Source organism: Vespa crabro, chromosome 13, assembly GCF_910589235.1.
Source record: "Vespa crabro chromosome 13, iyVesCrab1.2, whole genome shotgun sequence".
NCBI lineage: Eukaryota > Metazoa > Arthropoda > Insecta > Hymenoptera > Vespidae > Vespa > Vespa crabro.
Genome location: NC_060967.1, coordinates 2,142,943 through 2,164,178, shown reverse-complemented (window position 1 = coordinate 2,164,178; position 21,236 = coordinate 2,142,943). Strand labels below are relative to the sequence as shown.

The 21,236-nt window shown below is 30.5% G+C and overlaps 3 protein-coding genes across 11 annotated transcripts; 2 read left to right on the top strand and 1 right to left on the bottom strand.

The window, feature by feature from the left end:
• The first annotated feature begins 92 nt into the window (after positions 1-92).
• LOC124428864 (alpha-N-acetylgalactosaminidase) lies at positions 93-7,107 on the top strand. 6 transcript variants are annotated; one of them, XM_046973443.1, is made up of 8 exons: positions 93-190; positions 4,011-4,173; positions 4,580-4,754; positions 4,962-5,136; positions 5,294-5,388; positions 6,117-6,476; positions 6,596-6,760; positions 6,834-7,107. In XM_046973443.1, the coding sequence occupies exons 2-8, from the start codon at positions 4,013-4,015 to the stop codon at positions 7,020-7,022; spliced, it is 1,320 nt and encodes a 439-aa protein (XP_046829399.1). In that variant the 5' UTR covers positions 93-190; positions 4,011-4,012; the 3' UTR covers positions 7,023-7,107. The 6 variants fall into 6 exon arrangements, with proteins under 6 accessions (XP_046829399.1, XP_046829398.1, XP_046829402.1 ...); XM_046973442.1 differs by having other exon boundaries at positions 97-190; positions 4,002-4,173; XM_046973446.1 differs by lacking the exon at positions 93-190 and adding an exon at positions 1,221-1,340 and having other exon boundaries at positions 4,002-4,173.
• Positions 6,958-13,089, bottom strand: LOC124428862 (phosphoribosylformylglycinamidine synthase). 3 transcript variants are annotated; one of them, XM_046973439.1, is made up of 20 exons: positions 12,444-13,089; positions 12,227-12,368; positions 12,001-12,151; positions 11,529-11,919; positions 11,333-11,445; positions 10,960-11,220; positions 10,822-10,895; positions 10,593-10,749; positions 10,160-10,494; positions 9,836-10,072; positions 9,632-9,757; positions 9,317-9,544; positions 9,061-9,259; positions 8,707-8,972; positions 8,423-8,639; positions 8,157-8,336; positions 7,920-8,081; positions 7,562-7,843; positions 7,258-7,440; positions 6,958-7,097 (listed from the first exon to the last, which is right to left on the bottom strand). In XM_046973439.1, the coding sequence occupies exons 1-19, from the start codon at positions 12,710-12,712 to the stop codon at positions 7,262-7,264; spliced, it is 3,969 nt and encodes a 1,322-aa protein (XP_046829395.1). In that variant the 5' UTR covers positions 12,713-13,089; the 3' UTR covers positions 6,958-7,097; positions 7,258-7,261. The 3 variants fall into 3 exon arrangements, with proteins under 3 accessions (XP_046829395.1, XP_046829394.1, XP_046829396.1); XM_046973438.1 differs by lacking the exon at positions 6,958-7,097 and having other exon boundaries at positions 7,197-7,440; XM_046973440.1 differs by lacking the exon at positions 6,958-7,097 and having other exon boundaries at positions 7,197-7,440; positions 11,529-11,568; positions 12,444-13,087.
• A 503-nt stretch (positions 13,090-13,592) lies between these two features.
• LOC124428861 (mediator of RNA polymerase II transcription subunit 1) lies at positions 13,593-21,199 on the top strand. 2 transcript variants are annotated; one of them, XM_046973437.1, is made up of 9 exons: positions 13,593-13,803; positions 14,151-14,299; positions 14,380-14,513; positions 14,646-14,784; positions 14,881-15,100; positions 15,186-15,411; positions 15,502-15,733; positions 15,823-19,299; positions 19,406-19,667. In XM_046973437.1, the coding sequence occupies exons 1-9, from the start codon at positions 13,773-13,775 to the stop codon at positions 19,523-19,525; spliced, it is 4,728 nt and encodes a 1,575-aa protein (XP_046829393.1). In that variant the 5' UTR covers positions 13,593-13,772; the 3' UTR covers positions 19,526-19,667. The 2 variants fall into 2 exon arrangements, with proteins under 2 accessions (XP_046829393.1, XP_046829391.1); XM_046973435.1 differs by having other exon boundaries at positions 13,594-13,803; positions 15,823-21,199.
• The last annotated feature ends 37 nt before the right edge of the window (positions 21,200-21,236 follow it).

Sequence of the window (21,236 nt, the reverse complement as noted above, 5' to 3'; positions counted from 1 at the left end):
GAAATCATTATCAACATTTTTAGATAATAGGATAGGTTGATGAACTTGTATAATCAATTGATAATACAAAAGATTATCAAATAATTTACTCAAAATATAAAAGTACTTAAACGAACTTATATATAAAAGGAACTAAGACAAAGGGATTAGTTAGTAATCTATCTCTGATAACTTACATCTGTAAATGAAGGTAAGATACAGAATTTATTCAATATAAATTTAAGATATAATATGAAGAGAAATATTTTTCACAATTTTGCTAAAAATCCTTGTCTTTATTTTTATTTTTTTGGAGGATGAAAATATTGCAAGATATAAAAAAAAAAAAAAATAATAAAATACGCCTGATAGATTAATCAAAATTGTTTTAATCGAGATAAACGACTGCTATAAATAATGTCATTGATATATATATTTATACGCTTATGTTGGATATACGAAAACAAAAAAAAAAGAGATATTCTTTTGATATGTCAAATATCTGCGTAATATCGTGACGATGATTATGATGATAATAAAATAAGATAAAAAAAAAAAATATTAAAAAACAAGGTCAATAAAACAACGAACTCGCGAAGAATGAGGTTAACCAAAGTGATCACAATAATATCACATAATATCACGGTATGTTATCCTTGTTCTATATACACTTGAACAGTATATTATGTTCATTAACCTTGATATACATTCTTTTTTAATTTAAAAAAAAAATAAAAAGAAAAAGAAAGAAAACGAAACGGTGAGAAAATTGTCGCCGCCTTAAAGAAGACAAACAACGAGTATGCATAACTTTTTTAAAATAATTCATACATTAAAAAAAAAAAATAATATGATAAGAAAAAATTATAAATATCTATATACACGAAATAACAAAGCATATAAAAAAAAAAAAAAATAAATAAATAAACAAACTCAAAGTTTAAGTTTACATATTTGAACTTTCAAAAACGTTTACACATTTATCAATGTAATTGAATGAATGTAATCTGATTTATTCGTTTTTCATTATAACATTGAAAAGGAGGTTATAAAATAATCAATAAATACATTTCTATATTAAATTAAAACACACCTTAAAATAAGATGTATAAATAAAAGTAATGACTTATTGTGAGAGCCTTGTGATGTATTATACACATCTAGGAAGTTATCAACCAGTTATTACCTTCACTCACAAATGCTCATAAAAACGTTACTAATATTTATGTTTACGTATATCCATTAGCAGTGACGGAATTTACAGCTGTAGTTACACTACTGACAAACGTGTACTGTTTGTTGAGGCTAAAAGTAACATTTGTAGTTCTATTTAAGTTAAAAAGAGTCATTAGCTAACAGTAGTAAGTGTTAAAAGATCCTTAGATATATTTATACGTTAGATTAATGCGATTTTACGCGCTTATTACGTACTCCTTATAATTTTATATAATTATTCATTATTGCATAATATTTTATTTCTTCTTTTTTTTTCTTTTTTTTTTTTTTTTTTTTTTGTTTTCAATATTATCAATGAAAAATATAAAGTTTCGTTTTGATATCAAATAATGATTATTGAAATAAATCTTGCAAGATTAATCGCATTATGATTATTATTATTATTATTATTATTATAGATTACAATGATTTGTAATAGATCAATTGATTAGAATTGAATTATGTATTGACATTTTTTATTAATTACTATGATCGATCGATTACTACTAAAGATAAATAGCGTACATATAAATTACTTGCGCGAATGTGACAAAGATAACGCAATAGTCTGTTTTACTTCGTATCACAAGGTATGCCTTCATTTTTGTGTTCATGTGAATGTAAGGTACGGTCTGTATCTATGCGATCTCTTTCGAGATAAGACCAAAAAAAAACCTTGTTACAAGTATTTCAAACTCGCGAATTGTTTTATATCGAAAGACGTATGTCTAGTGTTATTGATCAGTGAATTTTGGAGGTTTGTACTGATCTTCACAAGTCGAAATTCTTTTTTATTGAATATTTGATATCCACGATTATATAAAAATTAAACGAATATTCATATTTTTTTTTTTGTTATACTAATATTAAATTTGATTAATTTCTTCTAAAAAAAAAAAAAAAAAGAAAAGAAAAGAAAAAAATATTTCAAAGTTGTTGAATTGTTTTATGTATTAAATATTTGAATATGGCGCGCTTGCGGTGGATTTTCAAATTTCATATTATTTCGATAAAATTCGAATTATTCTAGGATATCGAATATCTACAATCGCATAAGAACTAATTAGTAATTATTTTTTTTTTGTTATTTTCGTTATAATATTAAATTTGATTAGAATAATTTTTTCGAAAGAAAAAAGAAAAAGTGTAAAATTTTTCGAATTGTATAATAAATCGAATTGGCTAATATGGCGTGCTTTAGTAACGTCTAATACATCATCGTATTTCGTAGCTATGACATTTCCTTTGTCCGATAGTTTTGCTTTTCGATTGCCATTCTGATTTCGCAAGCGTAAAGATCCGTTAGTTATATATATATATATATATATCCCTTGCTTGGATATAATACTTTGATTTCCGGGCTTTGGTTTTTCTTAACTTTCTCACGGTTCGCGTTTAAAATACATCAATGGGTATGAATATGTATATATTTCTCGTCTTTAGTAATATCCAATGCCATTTATATTCTGTCGTCATTGTTTTTATTAAATTCTTTCCTATCTTTCTCTTACACGTTAAAACCACCCACTCGTTACATTACACGCTAGAGATCTCGCTTATAGTTAACACAAATCACTGACTTCAACACTCACTTATTTAATCTCATACATACGTACATAACACATATATATATATATATATATATATATATATATATAAATTATACATACGTATATATATTCAACAAATGAAATTAGCTCGGAGAGTGTAGCACAGGATACATGGAAACCTAATCATAGAACACGCCCCTGGCTTCTCATAGCTAAGTGATTGGAAAGCTTTAGAAGAGACGAAGATTTTATGTAGATTTATACATTTTTCTTTTTTTTTCTTTTCTTCTTTTTTTTTCTTTTCTTCTTTTTTTTCTTTTCTTCTTTTTCTTCTTTTTTTTTTAATACAAGGAAATATTTTCATTAGAAAATAAAATATCACGACGTAAGATTCTTTTATTTTAATAGATTTCATTCGTCCATTTGCAAATTATCAGACACGATCATTTACCAAAAAAAAACGTTAAGTTTTTAAATTCGTTTTACATTTAATTATCACTTTCTCTTATCTTGTATGTTCTTTTAATAACGTTTAAAATAGTTTCATATATATTTATCAAGAAAGATTAGGATTCTTTTGCACGCAGGCGCACGCACAAATTCTTCTCCTTTGGCGCGATTATGTTGTATAACCTGTAAAAGTAAAGTCGAAAAAAAGAGAGAGAGAGAGTGAGAGAGAAAGAGAGAAAACACGTAAGATTGAAAATGAGAAAGAATTTGTAAAGAAGAAAAGAAAAAAAAAGGCACCGTGCAATTCTCTTTCCTCGTGCGATGAAGGGGGAAAAGAAAAAAAAAAAAGAAAAAACAGTATGTGCAAATATGCCGGCGATGAATCTCACTACTATCAAAAGTGATAGTTGTGTATGTGCATGTATATTAGAGAGACCAATGCACACGACTTTAAACAGCGGTGGTTGTGTATAAAAATGAAATGGGGCATTGGGTGAAAGTGCTCTTGGCTTGGAGGTCTTATATCAGATCAGTGTGCCAGGAGCAGCATAGGATGTCTATGGAGATCTTGTCTTCGTCCTAATGACGAGATCCCATTGTGTCTATAACGTTGTGTTTCTTTGAAAAAAAAAAAAAAAAAAAAAAAAAAAAAAAAAATATATATATATATATACACATATATTTGTATATTTTTTTTCTCTACTCTTTTTCCAAATTATGCAACCGGAATCACGTTATAGTATCTTTCACTAAAGTTTATTCGTCTGATTGGATTAAGAGAAAAAAAAAGTATTAAGCCATACATAGTCTTTGCAGAAATGGTGCTAACAGTGTGGATATGGTGCTTTCTTGTGTCAGCAAGTCAAGTGGTAATAGCTCTGGAAAATGGATTAGCTAGGACGCCACCCATGGGGTGGTTGGCCTGGGAAAGATTTAGATGTAATACTGACTGCAAAAATGATCCTGACAATTGTATAAGGTAATGTACACTTTTACTTTCTTTTTCTGTTAAACTAGAATAAACTCTATTACATTGAGATATCTATTTATTAGATTTTATTATACATCTTTTTTACTTTTACTTTATTTAACTTTATTTCTGTTATAAATATTGAAAATCAGAAAGATATATGCTTCATAAATAATATATTATAAACATAAGATAAACAATGATATATTCGACTCATGTTCTTTTATTATTTTTTTATACAGAAGTTTATAATGATAAATAAATTTATTCCAAATTTTTTAGACAAATAATATGTATATATTTGATATTAATACTATTTGTTTATATATTTTTATATTTTCTACTAATATATATATGTATATATCATGATAAAATTTGTATATTAGCTAGTAATATCATATATTTTTTATTGCAGCGACCAACTATTTCGAACAATGGCAGATATTGTTGTAGCAGATGGTTATGCAGCAGTAGGATATGAATATATTAATATAGATGATTGTTGGTTAGAGAAAGATCGAGATTATAATGGTCAATTGGTCCCAGATAGGAAACGTTTCCCATATGGGATGAAAAATTTAGCTGATTATGTAAGTTAATATAATCTTTTTAAAATATTATATTATATATGTTAAAAATTTGTAACGTTGAAGAATTTTATGATAAAAATCTATTAAACTCTTTATAACTGTATATCTACTAACTCTTTATAATTTTTATGCTTTTTCTAAATAAAATATTACTTCAAGTATTATTATTATTTATTATATATTTATTTATTTTACATAATTGTGTAGATCCATTCAAAAGGACTTAAATTTGGAATCTATGAAGATTTTGGTAATTATACATGTGCTGGTTATCCTGGAGTAATTGGATATTTAGAAACTGATGCATTGACCTTTGGATCTTGGGATGTAGATTATGTAAAACTTGATGGGTGTTATGCACATCCATCAGAAATGGATAGAGGTATGTTTATATTAAAGCATTATTTATATTATATTAATAATGAATGTTTATCATTCTTATAGAATGAAGTAATTTATTTTATTAAAATAATTAATATATATATATAGTTTTTATTATTACTGTGAATATAAAATGATTATATCATTTTATATTTTAGGATATCCAGAATTTGGATTTTATTTAAATCAAACAGGCAGACCTATGATATATTCATGCAGTTGGCCTGTTTATCAAATTTATGCTGGTATGCAGGTCAGTATTATAAAAATCTAAATTTTCTAATAGATATTCTAATAAAAAAAAAAAAAAAAAAAAAACGGGTCATTAAATTTTTTAATTTTATTTTTATAGAACATTATTTAATCATTTTTACAAGCTTTTCAATTTCTCAAATATTCTCTCTAGTTAGAATTTCTCTCATCTCAATAATAGTGCAGCAAATTTTTTCTGCCTCCGTCTTTTTTTTCTTTTTCTTTTTCTTTTTCTTTTTCTTTTCTTAACAAGCATAAAACCAGCTCTATCTATACAATGGCATAGTATGTTGTTAATTCTCTGTTACGAGTGTGCCCCACTCTAATCCTCTCTCTACCTGTGATCACCGTAATCTTTACTACTACGCGAAGAGACGCTATGGATTGATAAACACGAGATCTGCAGCGAGTGAGAGTGATGGAGTGGGGGAAGAGTATCACACATATTATGGATACTACCTCCATATGGAGAATATACTTTAGGAAACGGGAGGTGTACACTGACACGCTTATTATTTAGTTGTAAGAAAAGAAAAAATCACACGCGAATATAACAAGAGTATAATAACTATCATGCTTTTTTTCTCAGTTGACAGTAAAAGTACAAGTGATTAGTAAAATCTTACCACACTTTCATTCATTTAATTATCTAGTCACATTCATAGTTAGTTGTATTCGTAACATATTTGAATGTAACTATAGCATGCAATAAATATATTTAATTTTTAGCCAAACTTTACTGCCATAATAGAACATTGCAACCTCTGGAGAAATTTTGATGACATACAAGATTCTTGGAACAGTTTAGAAAGTATTATTGATTACTATGGAAATAATCAGGATTCTATTGTACCAAATGCTGGACCTGGACATTGGAATGATCCTGATATGTTAATTATTGGTAACTTTGGTTTAAGTTATGAACAAAGTAAAACACAAATGGCTCTATGGGCTATTTTAGCTGCACCTTTATTAATGTCTGTTGATCTTCGAACAATCAGACCAGAATACAAAGCTATTTTACAAAACAAAAAAATAATTGCTGTGGATCAAGATCCACTTGGTATACAAGGTCGTCGTATATATAAAGTTAGTAATCTCGTCATACATATCGAAATTTTAAATATGAATTAACATATTCGAAAGTATAATTAAACTTCTTTTTTTTCTTTTCTTTTTTTTTTTTTTTTTTTTTTTTTTTTTTGTAGCATAAAGGTATCGAAATATGGGCACGACCAATAACGCCCATACATCAATCATATTATTCTTATGCAATTGCGTTCTTGAATAGAAGAACAGATGGTACACCTTCGGATGTTTCAGTCACATTAAAAGAACTTGGCTTACAATATCCTGGAGGATACAAAGTAGAAGTACGTTATTAATATTAAAATTCATCATTTTAATAAGCCTAAAGAAAAATATTTATATTTAAAATATTTGTAGGATTTATACGAGGATGTGAACTATGGTGTCTTATTGCCACATACAAAGATAAAAGTTAAAGTAAATCCATCTGGTGTAGTTATTCTACGATGTGATTTACAACTCGATGACATCTATACCTCAAGTCATTATACACCTTATGATCCTTTAAATCAAGTTTTTAAAGTTAGACAAAATCCATATGAATAATGAAATGTTCAATGCTAAATTTTTCTTTTTTTATATCTTTTTACTATAAATATTTGATCATGCTATAATATATTTCTGAAAATAAGAAGTAAAAAGTTTTATATAAATTGTAAGTTTATTAAAAATGTTCAAAAAAAAAAAGAAATATTAATTTTGCAAAAAAAAAGTTAGATTTTATATTCTATAATATAATATATAATGAATTCTTTTTTACAACATTCTTTAATATATTTACATATTCAATTTTTTGGTGATAAGCACCACGCATAAGCATTATCAAAAATACGTTGCCAAGGGGACCTTTCATATTTCGTTTCTATGGGTTTCCAAGGCCATTGCCACATTTGTGTGCATCTTTCTGGATGTGGCATCATAGCCAAATGTCGACCGTTCGTTGAACATATAGCAGCTATACCTTCTAATGAAAATGATTCATTCTTTTATAATTTTATGTATAAATAAGTTTATATATATTATTATTTTAAGCACATATACACACACACACATATATACATATATATATATATTTATCAACCCACCTATGCTACCATTAGGATTGAATGGATATTTTTCAGTAGGATTACCATAATCATCAGTATATTTAATCGCAAGACAGTTTAATTTTTTCAGTGTATGCAATAATTCACTGTTGCGAAATGTAAATCTTCCTTCACCATGTGCAATCCATACACCAAATATACTACCCTCCATTCCTTGCAGCATGATAGACGGTGATTTTTCAATTCTAACATTACTCCATCGACATTCAAATCTTTCTGATATATTATGATCTAAGAAAATCTCTGGTTCTTCTTTATAACCTATAATCAATAAGATAATACATAATGTCTCTGCATGTCAAGATTTTATATTTTTTTACATAACATATAAATTTACCATTATCTTTTCCAATCCATCCTAACAAACTCATTAATTGACAGCCATTACATACTCCTAAACTGAACGTGTCTTTGGAATTAACAAATATTTCTAATTGTTTTTTTAATAGTGGATGAAATTTCAAACATGCCGCCCATCCTTTTGCAGAGCCTAAAACGTCTGTAAATAATTTTCATTATTAAAGAAATATTTATTTCTTTTAAGAATTATTTATTTAAATGCATGACATTTTACCTGCATAACTAAATCCACCAGGAAAAATAACACCTTTGAATCTATCAAGTGTAATATCATTGCTTAATAAATCTTGCATTGTTACATCCCAAACTTCAAAACCTGCTTGTTCCAAAGACACGGCCATTTCTCTATCACCATTTATACCTTCTTCACGAATCACAGCGACTTTTATATTAGCTGTAATACAATTTTATATATCATTATATACATAGTAATATTATTATTGTAAAAAAATTCATATACTTATTTAACATCACACTTACAGATTAATAATTTTTCAATTGAATAAGGTTTATGATCAGGATTAAATGTTAACTTATAATCAGGAATAGTTCTTTCTTTTAGTCCATTAAATTCTTCTAGAGCACAGCTAATATTAGTTTGTCTACGCTCTAATTGATAACTTGTTTCTTCCCATGTATACATTAATGGTTCTATAATAGTATCCAATACAACCTTTGCATTTACTTTAAAAGACACCTAAAATAGAAAGAATCATTTAATTTGATGCATAATAAATATTTGCAAGAATGAACATAGAAATTACCTTTGATTGAAATCCAAAACCAACAGACTTCCCTATCAAATAAACTGGAATATTGAACTGATTAAATACATTGTTTAAATATTCATAATTATTTTCTTCTATTTCTAGAATCCATCCAACTTCCTCAGAGAATAAAATATCTATAGGAGATCCAGATTTATGAGAAATATTAATATCCAATCCAGACATTCCAGCAAAAGCCATTTCTAATATACAAGTGATCAATCCTCCATCACTTACATCATGACCTGCCAATACTTTTCCCTCTGTACAATATAATATTATTAAAATAGAAAAAGATTTATTTTTAAATAGAACTTATGTACATATGTATATATATTCAAAAGACATTACCTTTTATCAATTTTTGTGTAGCATTAAATGCATTTTTAATTAGAATTGCATTCTCCACATCTGGAGTATCATTACCAAGTTGTTTGTAAACTTGTGCTAAGGCTGTTCCACCAATACGACTTTTACCATTTGATAAATCAACATAAAGTAGATAACCTTCTTTTCCAGCTGAAGGTGCTTTTAAATCAGGTGTTATTACCTATTAAAATTAAACCATTAAAATATCTGCACAAAATATAATAAAAAAGATATTTACTTGTCTTATATCAGGACACGGTGCATAACAAGAGATAACAAGTGTTCCTGGTGCCTTAACAACATTATTTTCTACACGTGCAGCCATACTAAGAGAATCTTTACCGCCATCAGCAGCTATACCAAACTCTTTCATAATAGAACACAAAGCAGTACATGCTTCATACATTGCTGCACCTTCTCCTGGTAATTTTGCAGCCCACATCCAATTTCCACTACATTTAACATCCTAAAAATAAGATTATTATAAATTTAATAAGATTATATATTTGATATTGTGTTTATGAATAATATAAGTTTAATAAATATTAAAAACCTGAATATTTGAAATTGCAACAAATACTAAATTACTCAAAGCTTCTGCTACTGTCATACGTGCTCCGGCAGATGCATTCACAAGGCCTTTTATTGGTTGTTCGCCAATCGATGTTGCAATTCCATGCTGAAATAATATGTAAGAAAAGTTTTATAATAACATTTCCTAAAAATAGAAATAATTAATTAAAATGCATTCTCTTACTGTTGAATATATTGAAACAGCTGTTACAGCAACATCAGCCAAAGGAGTATGTAATGGGCCAACACATTGTTGTTGTGCAATTAATCCTGTGACACAACGATCAACTTTATTAACTAAATAACGTTTACTAGCAACTGTAGGCAAACGTAGAACTCTATCAAGAATTGAATCCACTGTCAAATCATTGGGCAAACAGATAGGTGATAAATGCAGCTGTTTTCTTGTAAGATCATATGTCTATAAATAATAAATATTTAATTGTTAAAATTTCTTTATATATTTATAGATATACTAAATTATTAAAATAGTACAAAACAAATTTACCTTTTGTGGCATCTTACCAAGTACTAATTCAAGTTCTAAATCAACTGGATGCCTTATATTATTTTGTTCATATTTTGATAAATCAAAGTCATCCTCTTCAGAAAGAATAATTTTTCCATTTCCAATTACCTTTCCAATAAAATTGATAGGACATTTTTCACGTTCCGCTATTTGCTTGAGCAAATCTGCATCCTTTGGTTTACAAAGTATAGCATTATTTTCTTGATATTCAGCACCCCATAATTCTAATGTACTGATGCTAGGATCACCCAATTCAAATTTCTTTGTAAATATTACAGCTCCGGCAGGTTCAACTAATTCCTTTAATACATTTCCTAAATATGAATACAATATATTTAATATAATATATTACTATAATAATATGAAGTTGACACTATTTAATGAATAGATTGAATTTATTAACATTATTTACCATTTCCTCCTGCACCTTGATCGTGAATGCTGAGAATTGGATTATTTGAACCTAATTCCCCACATGCACGAATTACTCGATTTAATTTTTGTTCCATTTCAGGATCACCTCTTTGCACTGCACCAAAGTCTAAATCTGATTCATTATCACCTTGTACCTATAAATTATTGAACAATAGAAAAGGCAGCATTATATAAAAATAATTATTTTCAAAAAAAAAAAAACATACTTCAACTGAACTTGCTGCACCACCACCAACACCAATTCTATAAACAGGTCCTCCAATTTTTACAACTTCCATATCTATAAAAAAAATATTTTCAATGTAACTTATATAATATATTGTATTTTCATATTGATTGCTTACCTTTTTCTGGTAATTCTTTTTTTGTCATATTTGCATCCACTGTACCTACACCTCCGGTAAACATTATAGGTTTTATCCATTCTCTTCTAACATTTTCATGATCTAGCAAACCAAAAGAACGTACAAAACCAGATATAATTGGTTCTCCAAATTTATTTCCATAATCAGATGCTCCATTACTTGCTTCAATTATAATTTGTAATGGTGATGCCATATTACTAGGGTATACCCATTCTTTGTCTTCCCAAGGTAAACTATAATCTTTATAGACAAAAATATATCAGATGTAATTATGATATATATATATATATATATATATATATATATATTTATTTATTTATTTATTTATTTATTTATTAAGTAAATAGGAAACCTGGAATGAGAAGATTTCCAACACTGTATCCTGCAGTTCCTGCGATATAATAGCCTCCTTTACCAATGGCTTGTATATCTCTTATACGTCCTCCTGTTCCTGTTGTAGCACCACTAAAAATTTTATTTGTTAATTGTGAAAAGTATAAGCAATGTAATATCTAGAAACACAATAAATAGAAGAACTTAAATATTACCTGAATGGAGCAACACCAGTTGGAAAATTATGTGTTTCTGCTGTAAATATTAAATCTTGTTTAATTTTTTCTACATTAAAATGACTACATTTTGATGGATCAACTGGTCTCAACAAGTTTATTTCATAGCCTTCGATAGCACTGCTGTTATCACTGAATTTAATGACATTGTTTGGATTTGAATAATTTTGTGTATCTATGATCATATCAAGTAAAGATTGTTTTTTTTCTTTTCCATCAATAATCATCTTTCCTTTAAAAAACCAATGTCGGCTATGCTCGCTGTTTGATTGTGCCAAATCAAAACATTCGACACTAGTTGGATTACGTTTAAGTTTATGTAAAAACAAATTTGTGTAATAATCCAAATCCCAATTATCAAAGGCAAGACCTGTTATATCATGAGATAATTATATTCTATAATTTTTTAATTATAATTCATTATATAATTAAAATAATTAATGACGTATACCTAATTTATTGCTTACATCCTCTAAAGCATTTCTTCCATATTTTAATATGTCTACTTCAAACCATTTTTCAGGTTTAAATCCATGATCAAAAGTCTCTATAGGTTTTACATATCTACATTCTGTCATCTTGTCGTGTAAAACATCTACAATCTATAATAATGAAAATTCATTATAGTATTACTCATAAAACTAAAATTAATAAAAATAATTAATATATTTACATACTTTAGATTCTGTAGTTTGATCTAATGTACCATTATGTATGACATGATATCTGATAGATATTTCTACTCTTGTTACTTTATCTAATTCTATTGATTTGCATATGGATATTACATTACTCGAAAATGCAGTAGAAAAATTCAATCTGGAATGAGACATTATTATTATTTTATATCACAAAATTATTATATTTTATATAATAAAAATAAAAAATAATTACCTTGGACCAATTTCAATGAGAGTAATTATATCATTATTTTGATCAAATACGCTAACGTTTTTTAATGTGTCCGTTTCTATAGGCGAAACCAATAACCATTGTAACAATTGTATTTCTCTTTCATTTAATTCTTCTTTAATTTCAATATAATAACACAATTCAGTTTTAAGATCACTCACTATACTTGATACTTTACGTATATCATTTAATTTCTTTTTCAACTGTGCTGATTTTAATCCAGGTAGTTTATAAAACTTTAATATTGCCATTATATATAAAATTAAATACTAATCAAATCAGTACACTAAATATTATTCCTCTACCGCGTGGAAAGGATTTATCTGTTATCGACGTTGTTTTATTAATTTATTGTAAACCAAATACATTGATTAGATATCCCAGTAAGTTGTATAAATAAAAAAAATTCATTTGTATTACGATATCGTTAATTATTCATTGAAGATTCTTGCAAAATATTTTTTACTTTTCTTTCGTAATCTTTCTATCAAAGTAACTATTGCGAGGTCATCAAGGCCATTGATATCACGCATTACAATATTATTTGATAGATTAACGTCATATTTATTTTGTATTGTATTTATCAATATTATTATTGCATTGTTTATGTAATGATGAAATACAATTATTTTCCAATAAATGAAAAATTGAAATTTGAATCTACTTGATAAAAGCCATGCGCAGTTTGTCATTTTTTTAATTTAATACAGCATGGTACAATTTCTAACAACGACGCATGATTAAATATATTTTGAAGATTTTTTTGGAAAATAATTAAAAATATGTGACGTGTAAAGTAATTATTCATTAAGGATCATATTACTTATAGATATAATAATTTATATTTTCTTATTTTATAGAATCAATATTTTATTTTGCAGGTTTCATTGAATATTTTCTCAATCAAAATCGATATAATAGGTTATTACTGCAATCAAATATCGCGCCACTTATTTCGAAGATGTTGATTGGTTTAGAAATACAATATTCTGATTGGTTGGGAAATGAAACATTCTGATTGGTTGAGAAACTAAATGCATCATCAAGATGGCAGCTTTCTGTATATCTTAAATTTCTTTGAAGAAATGCTCTCTTTTACATTTTTATTCTATGAGGTTATAATGTTTATGGGCGTATCTTGATTCCTGTCATTATTTATGGTTAAACTATACAAACGAAGAGAGATGTTCTGTGGTAAAAGTCCCGTCATGATATAATATAATATCATGGTCTCGAATATCAACAAACAACAGAAACGTTTATTACGTTTAAAGTAGTCTTTTGTGAATTCTGTACTGTTTCCTCGAATATATGGATGCGGGGAACGGACAGAAGCCCTCCAGTAAGTATAGCTGTTAAATTGTGGTATGGTAATTGTTGTTCACGTGATTATGATTTCGAGAACACTTCCCTATGTGTTAAAATTTCTATTTCTATTTTATTATTCATACGGATTTTACATAAAAGTTTCATTGGAAAAGTGATATAAAAAAAGTGCTCTTAATATAAGACAAAAAACATAAATTAAATGAATTTCTATTACGTTTCAATTACGATTAATTATTTTTTCATATGTATTGTATGCCAAATGAATAAACCAATGGAATTAATGATAATGTTAAATCTTCATTAATAAAACAAAAATATTTATATATCATGAATACCTTTTACATAATCATTAATTCACAGATGGGCAACCTTATGTTAGTACTAACAGTGCAGGAACGGAAAAAGGAAAAGAATGGCAAATGGAGTTGATGATGGAGAAGTTACGATCAAAGGCTTCTGGATTTAAGTCTTTGGTCGAAACTGCCAAAAATTTACGTATGACTATGTTGGTATGTTAAAAAAAAAAAAAAACAAAAACAAAAACAAAACATTTTTTTTTAAAGGTAATTTATTTGTATTGTGATTACAGGACAAACGATTTGCCATTGACAGTGTAGAAAAAAATCAGCTGCAAAAATGCTTAGATACTTTGCAACATTCTATAAAAGTGACATCTTTACAATCTATGGTAGAACGTTTAGAAAGTTTAACAAGGCAATTAGGGTATTTATTTTTATCTATTTATTGTAATCTGATATATATATATATATATATATATATATATATATATATATATGTATGTATATGTATGTTTACACTCTGATAGTTTGTTGTACAATTAATATTTTATTGTAGATTAAAATTTATGATGTCAGGACCACCAGGTACAGAGCTTTTTATATCATCCGATATGTTTTTCTTAGAAGTTCTTTTGGAAACAACGGGTGTAGTTAAAGATGTCAAAATTCATCATGAAGGAAAGAATGAACAGCAGGTAAAGCAAAAAAAATTTTACCATTTGGTATAATATTTAAAGGTTATAATATGTAAAGAATATTATAACCTATAAAAAAAAAATTAATTATTCCAGAGTTGCGAAGTACTGGCCTCTTGTCTATCCCGAGGTGATTTTGTGGATTTTACGACACAGTTGGAAGGCTTAGCTTCTATATATCAATTAAATGCAGATAAAAAAGTGAAATGTAAAGCATTCAGTGCTTTACAATCTTTAGAGGCTGATTTAGGAGTTCTGGCACAACTTCAAACATTTATGAAGGAACCTTTTAATCTTGTTCACAAAAGTCCAGTTGGTTAGTACACATTTTATTACTTTATATAAAGAAATATTATTTGATTTAATAAAAGTTTCTTCGTTAAAACCATCTTATATTATAGGAATTCTTGAAAGACGGAAAGGAGGTCATCCTATGAAATTAACATATTTTGTATCACCTTATGATTTAATAGATCAAGAAAATCGTACTTGTGATGTTTTAAATCCAGAAACTGTTATTAAACGAAAAATTGGTCATTCTGTTACTGTTTGTATGGAAGGTTCAACTGCTCACAAGCTGCCTACAACTAGTATCATAACTGTAAATAGAAGTAACACAGGAAAGAGGTGAATAAAATTTGTTAACCATCTATATCTATGTAAAAGTAATATAATTTACATAGAAATCAATGTTTAACATTTATAATAATGTTTTAGCACTCCATCGTATGCTCCTTTAACTGGCACAAATTCATCAATGTTACCTGCCTGTTTTGTATTAAAACTCACTAAAAAAATGCCAATGTGTATGGAATTAGTACGACGGATACAAAAAGTAACTGAATTAGAGTGCGCAGATGTATCATCACCTCACTCCTTGTTAAGTTTAATAGTACAACATGCTAGTGATGGATCTTTAGACGGTCGAAATAACAGAGGACTTTATGTTGTATGTATAAAAAGAAAAAAATTATAATATTTTAAAAGAGAAATTTAAGAGGATTTGTAAATAATAATTACGCATGATTTATTTTACAGACCTTGCCAGATCAACATCATTGTTATTTCATGACAGAAAATAAGAATATGGAAGGAGTTTTAATAGGCAGTATTCCTTTCACGCATCCAGCACACGTTCCACAAATTCTTGTATATCTACGGCAACAAGCTCTCTTCAATTCTTTAATTTCAAGTTGCGTAAGACCTATGGCTCGTATAGATCCAGAACATACAATTATATTTGAGGTAAGCGCTTTATCATGGCAACACATATCCATAAGCCTGGAACATCCATTCGAAGAAACAATGGCAACAGCAGAATTAAATCTAACGGACATATCTGCATTGAAATGCAAACTTTACGGTGTAAGCATGATGAATGCAGAACAAATTTCAGACTTAACTGGTAAAGTCTTACAAAGATGTCTCAGTATACCATTAACAATGAGAACGTTGATGAAGACTTGGGAAGGTCGAAGCGCATTACCAGTGAATACTATGAGCGGTGGAAATGGAAATTACAACACAAATATAGGGCCTGGAAAAGATCAGAATGGTCAGGCTGGTTCTAATATGCCTGACTTCGCTAATGCAGACACAAAAATCAGGCAAGAATCTGACTTAAGTAATGGAAATGGAACTATTGGACGACAGCAAACTTTACAACAACCACAACAGCAGTCTTTTTTAGATGCCGGAACGGAGAATAGTATCGGGTTTCCGTCATATTCCGGCCAATCCGATACAGCAACCGCTGCTATGCTAAATCCTCTACAACTGAGTGCATTACTGGGTCAGGCGAAAAATTCTTTAGCAAATCCTTCGAGTGAAAAGACGAAAAAGACACGCAAAAGGAAAATCGCAGAAGGATTTTGGCGCAGTCCTAAAAGGAAAGGTGAAGATACTAATGAAATATTATTAGAAAGTTCAAGCTCGGACTCGACACCACTTGGAACACCAACCAGTGGAAGGGAGAATACAAATGAAACTAGAACGTCTACTCCAACTTCTGCTGCTAGTTTAGCCAGTGGTATAGACTTTACTAATCTCGATCCTGGCGATGTGTTAAGTACGGATAAAAGTTCGGATTATGATCTAGACAATGAAAGTGAAATTGTAGAGGTACACGAAGTTCAAGGTGTGGATGATCTTATTAAAAGAGATCGTAAATCAAAGAAACGTGAAGAAAAAAAGAGTCCGAATATATTTGAAGAGAATAAAAATCTTGTACCCCCATCAGTAAGTATAACACCAATTTCAAATAGTAACGTGAGTCAAACAACAAATTATAATTCTGTACTTACGAGTATGGGTTTGGAAAGGAGACCTGGAATTGAGATTATACCCATAGCATCATCACCGCAAGCCAGTTTACCAAGTTCTATAACTATAACTCCAATAGCAGGACCAACCACAGCAAAGACTATGACGGAAGAGCGTAGAGAAAGAAAAAGTTCCAAAAGTAAATCAACAGAGGATAAGGGAAAATTAGAGAAAAGACGTAAACGTAAAAGAGAAGATAATCCAATGGGACCACCACCAGACAAATTACCTTCCAAGCAAGATCCTTTATCCAAACCTGTTTCGGTGAGCATCAAACCCACCGAATCCCCTCCAAGTGTAGGTTCTCGTCCATCATCTCCAGCAGCTACTATAAGAAAATTCAGTCCGTCCCCGACACACAGTAGCCCGCTTGTCCTCGTTGGTAAGTCCAGTCCCACATTAAAGCAATCAACGAGCAAACCCGTACAAAGTCCGAAACATTCACCTGTCTATAGTAGTAGTCCTAAACACATGTCTGTACCTGCAAGCGTAAGTCCAAAGCATGGAACGTCGTCACCGAAACATGGTAGCTCAACGAGTACAGGAAAGCCAAGTATGTCTGCCCTCAAGTCAGCAACAAATTCCCCTTCCAGCAAAACTGGCGATTCAATATCATCGAAAATTAAGTCTTCCTCATCGTCCTCCAGTAAAGATTCTAGTCGTGAAAAAGAAAGGAAAACGTCATTAAGTTTTGGAAGTACAAGTGGTCATCAAAGTCCAAAGACTAAATCTTCTGGTACTAAGGTAAAACAATTGGATTTAATACCTGGTACTGAGATTCAATCGACTGTATCTAACAGTGGTGGTAACACACCACCTTCCGGTAGTTCCGATATTTCAAAGTCGACTATAGCTCAACAACAGGCAAGAAATAGAAAGGGTTCTCTTAGTGCGGTTATAGATAAATTAAAAAATGCTCAACATTGTACGGATGAAGGTGGAAATGGCGGACAGAAAACGAGCAGCGGAGGTAGCTGTAGTACGAGTAGTCAAAAAGAAAGGAACGTCAGTAGTTCGTCGACCAAGAATGTAGAGGGAAAATGCGTTATCAAGAATTCTTCCATCGACGCGAAGAATCCCGCAGAATATATGGTTAAACATAGTTCGGATGGCATGAAGATAACGATCAACAAAACTCGTACGAAGGATTCAAAGTCAGGAACGAGTATAAAGCTTTCATCGACCGCCGTTACATCGGTGACTGGTGTACCTTCGACAACAGTATCATCTGGTTCTGTGGTAGGAAATGGATCATCCAAAGCTCACACAGGTTTGAAACCTGGTGTGAATTCTGGGCCTGCATCAAAGAAGCCGCAATCTCATGCATCACCCAAGTTACCTGGTTCGTCTAGTTGTAGTAGCACTAGTGGAAATAGAACTGGCTTGTTAGGTCAGAAGGTATTGCCAACGTTGAAATCAATGTCCGGAGGAAATACTAGCAGTGGTAATGGCGGGGGAGTCGTTGGAGGTGTCAGTGGTAGCGGCAGTGGATTATTGGGTAAAGGTTCCTCTACATCGAAATCTTTAGGCTCACCGAAAACAACCAGCTCTAGTGTTACCGATCTCAGTCGTAATCGCGATAAATTGAGGATGGCCAAGTCAACGGAGAAAAATATTTTTGGATCTAAAAGTATGACAGATTCGAGGAAGTCTAGTCCTTCCGCTCTTCGCGAGGAAAGCGAAAGCGAAAGAGCTTTTAAGCTACTCGCAGCTCATGCTTCTATTTCCAGTTTGCCTAGTTTACCAAGTTTACCGCCTCAGCTTGTCGTCGATGGTTTGATGAAGCAACTTGATACCAAGTTTCAAATACCAAAGTTGTCAGCTCGCGTAAATGTCGATAACAGCGAGAAGAAATTATCAGAATCTGGAAAGTCGTTGGATAATCTCGCCGTAAAGCAAATGGCAGATCAAGGAAAGCTTCAAACGATCTCCAATCCCGTATCTTCGATCGCGAAAAGTAATACGGATGATCAGACACAGAGTACACAAAACAGACGAGATCATGTACAAACGAAGCCCGACAATCTTTCCATGCCGACTTCAACGACAATGCCGATAAACGTGGGATCCGATAGTACAAGTGGCCTTCTGCTACAACCTCCAGCTGCGGTCAGTTCCCATGATTCTAATGTTCCGACCAACCTTTCGATGCAATCCGTTGATGATTCTCGAGACTCTTGTCAGGAAACATCGGTAGGTAGACCTGCCGCGCAATTTTTAAGTAACACGTTGAGCGGTTCTGGCACTAGTAAGGATGATACTAATAACAGCAATGCCGTCATGGCCCTTCTTCCTAAAGGTTCGGAATCCCTGTGTATATCAAAATCGATGTATCCGCCATTGGCAAGCGGATCTTCCAATGCTACTGGAAACGGTGCAAATGGTGCCAGTTGCGCTAACAGCAACACCGAGAGCCTGAATCTGAGTACGAAACCGGCCGAGACTGTGCTAGGTAAATATAACAAATCTGTCGAGGAGAAGAAACAGCAGCAGCAGCAGCAACAACAACAACAGCAACAACAACAACAACAACAGCAGCAACAACAACAACCACAGCAACAGCAGCAGCAACAGCAACAACCACAACCACAACAACAGCAACAACAACAGCAACAACAACAACAGCAACAACAACAACAACAGCAGCAACAACAGCAGCAACAACAGCAACAGTTATCACCGTCGGTCGTTTCTACTTCAACAACGATCGGCGGTATTGTCAATAGCGATGTAGGCTCGACTATGGTTCCAGTGAGGAACACAACAGAATTGGTTACTTCTAATTCACAAGAGGCTGCCGAAATGTTATTAGATTTTTCCAGTACGAAAGAAACGAGCAAGAATTTAAGCCTTACGTCTATATCAGAACGAGCTATGACTCAAGCAGCTCCAATAAGAAGGGATACTCCGCCACCACCTCCACCAACATTTCCGCCAAGTCCATCTTTGAGCGTACACATTGTCAAAAGTCCTGCGCCATCGCCCAGAATTATACCACCGTCCCCACACTCCGCTTCGCCCTGCATTACGGACGATGAGCTGATGGATGAAGCTCTCGTTGGCATGGGCAAATGAAGATTACTTAAAATCTAGATACTTAATTATCTTTTACGTCATTAGACGTGGGATCATCTTCTCAGATTGGAACATCATCGCGTTCTTCATCTAACAAATATTGTCGACAGTTTCTCATGACATTTATATTGTTAGATTACACGCAAACAGAGAGACAAAGAGAGAGAAAGAGAGAGAGAGAGAGAGAGAGAGAGAGAGAGAGAGAGAGAGAGAGAGAGAGAGAGAGAGAGAAAGAGAAAGAGAAAGAGAAAGAGAGTTACACGAGCTGGTTGTTAAGTGCAAAGACTATAAACTTATAAAGATATTAGTGGAATCTAGTGGAATATATAAAAATAAAATAAAAAAAAGAAAGAGAAATAATATACGATAATAGGGAATAATTGTAAATGGTAATTGTTAAATGGCAACTCGATATGAGTTTATGCCAATGGATATAATTTCGTTGGATTGTGGGGGCCGGGGTATCTTGGGAATAGAAGGCAAGACTTTAAAAGGAAAATTTGGAAAAAAATTTACTTTTTTCCTTATATATGTAAAAAAAAAAAAAATATGCAGTTTCATACTACTACGCGAGGATCAAAGATGTAATATAAAAATGAATGTATTCTTTTAATTTCGCTGATTCACGTGACGGAGAAATATATTTTCTTCTATAGAAGAATTTCAATCGTGTTCAATTCGCTATAAGTGTTCATAAGTATATTCTTATCGTTGAACAAAAGTGTAAGGTAAAAATAATTCTTTGCTCTGAAATTTCTTAACAATTACATTTTATATTTTTTCTTTTCTTTTCCTTCTTTTTTTCTTTTCTTTTTTTTTCTTTTGTTTCTTTTTTTTTTAATTTGCAATTAAAGATCTTAAAACTCTGCAAAAGTTTGCTACAAACAATTTATAAAGTCTTCTTCTAAATGTTAGAAAATTATCCTGTCAAGCTTTAAGTACAATTATGTTATATTAATTATAAAAATCTATTTTAATGTTATGATTTTCGGAACTGATATATATATATACATATATATGTATGTATGTATGTATGTATGTATGTATGTATGTAT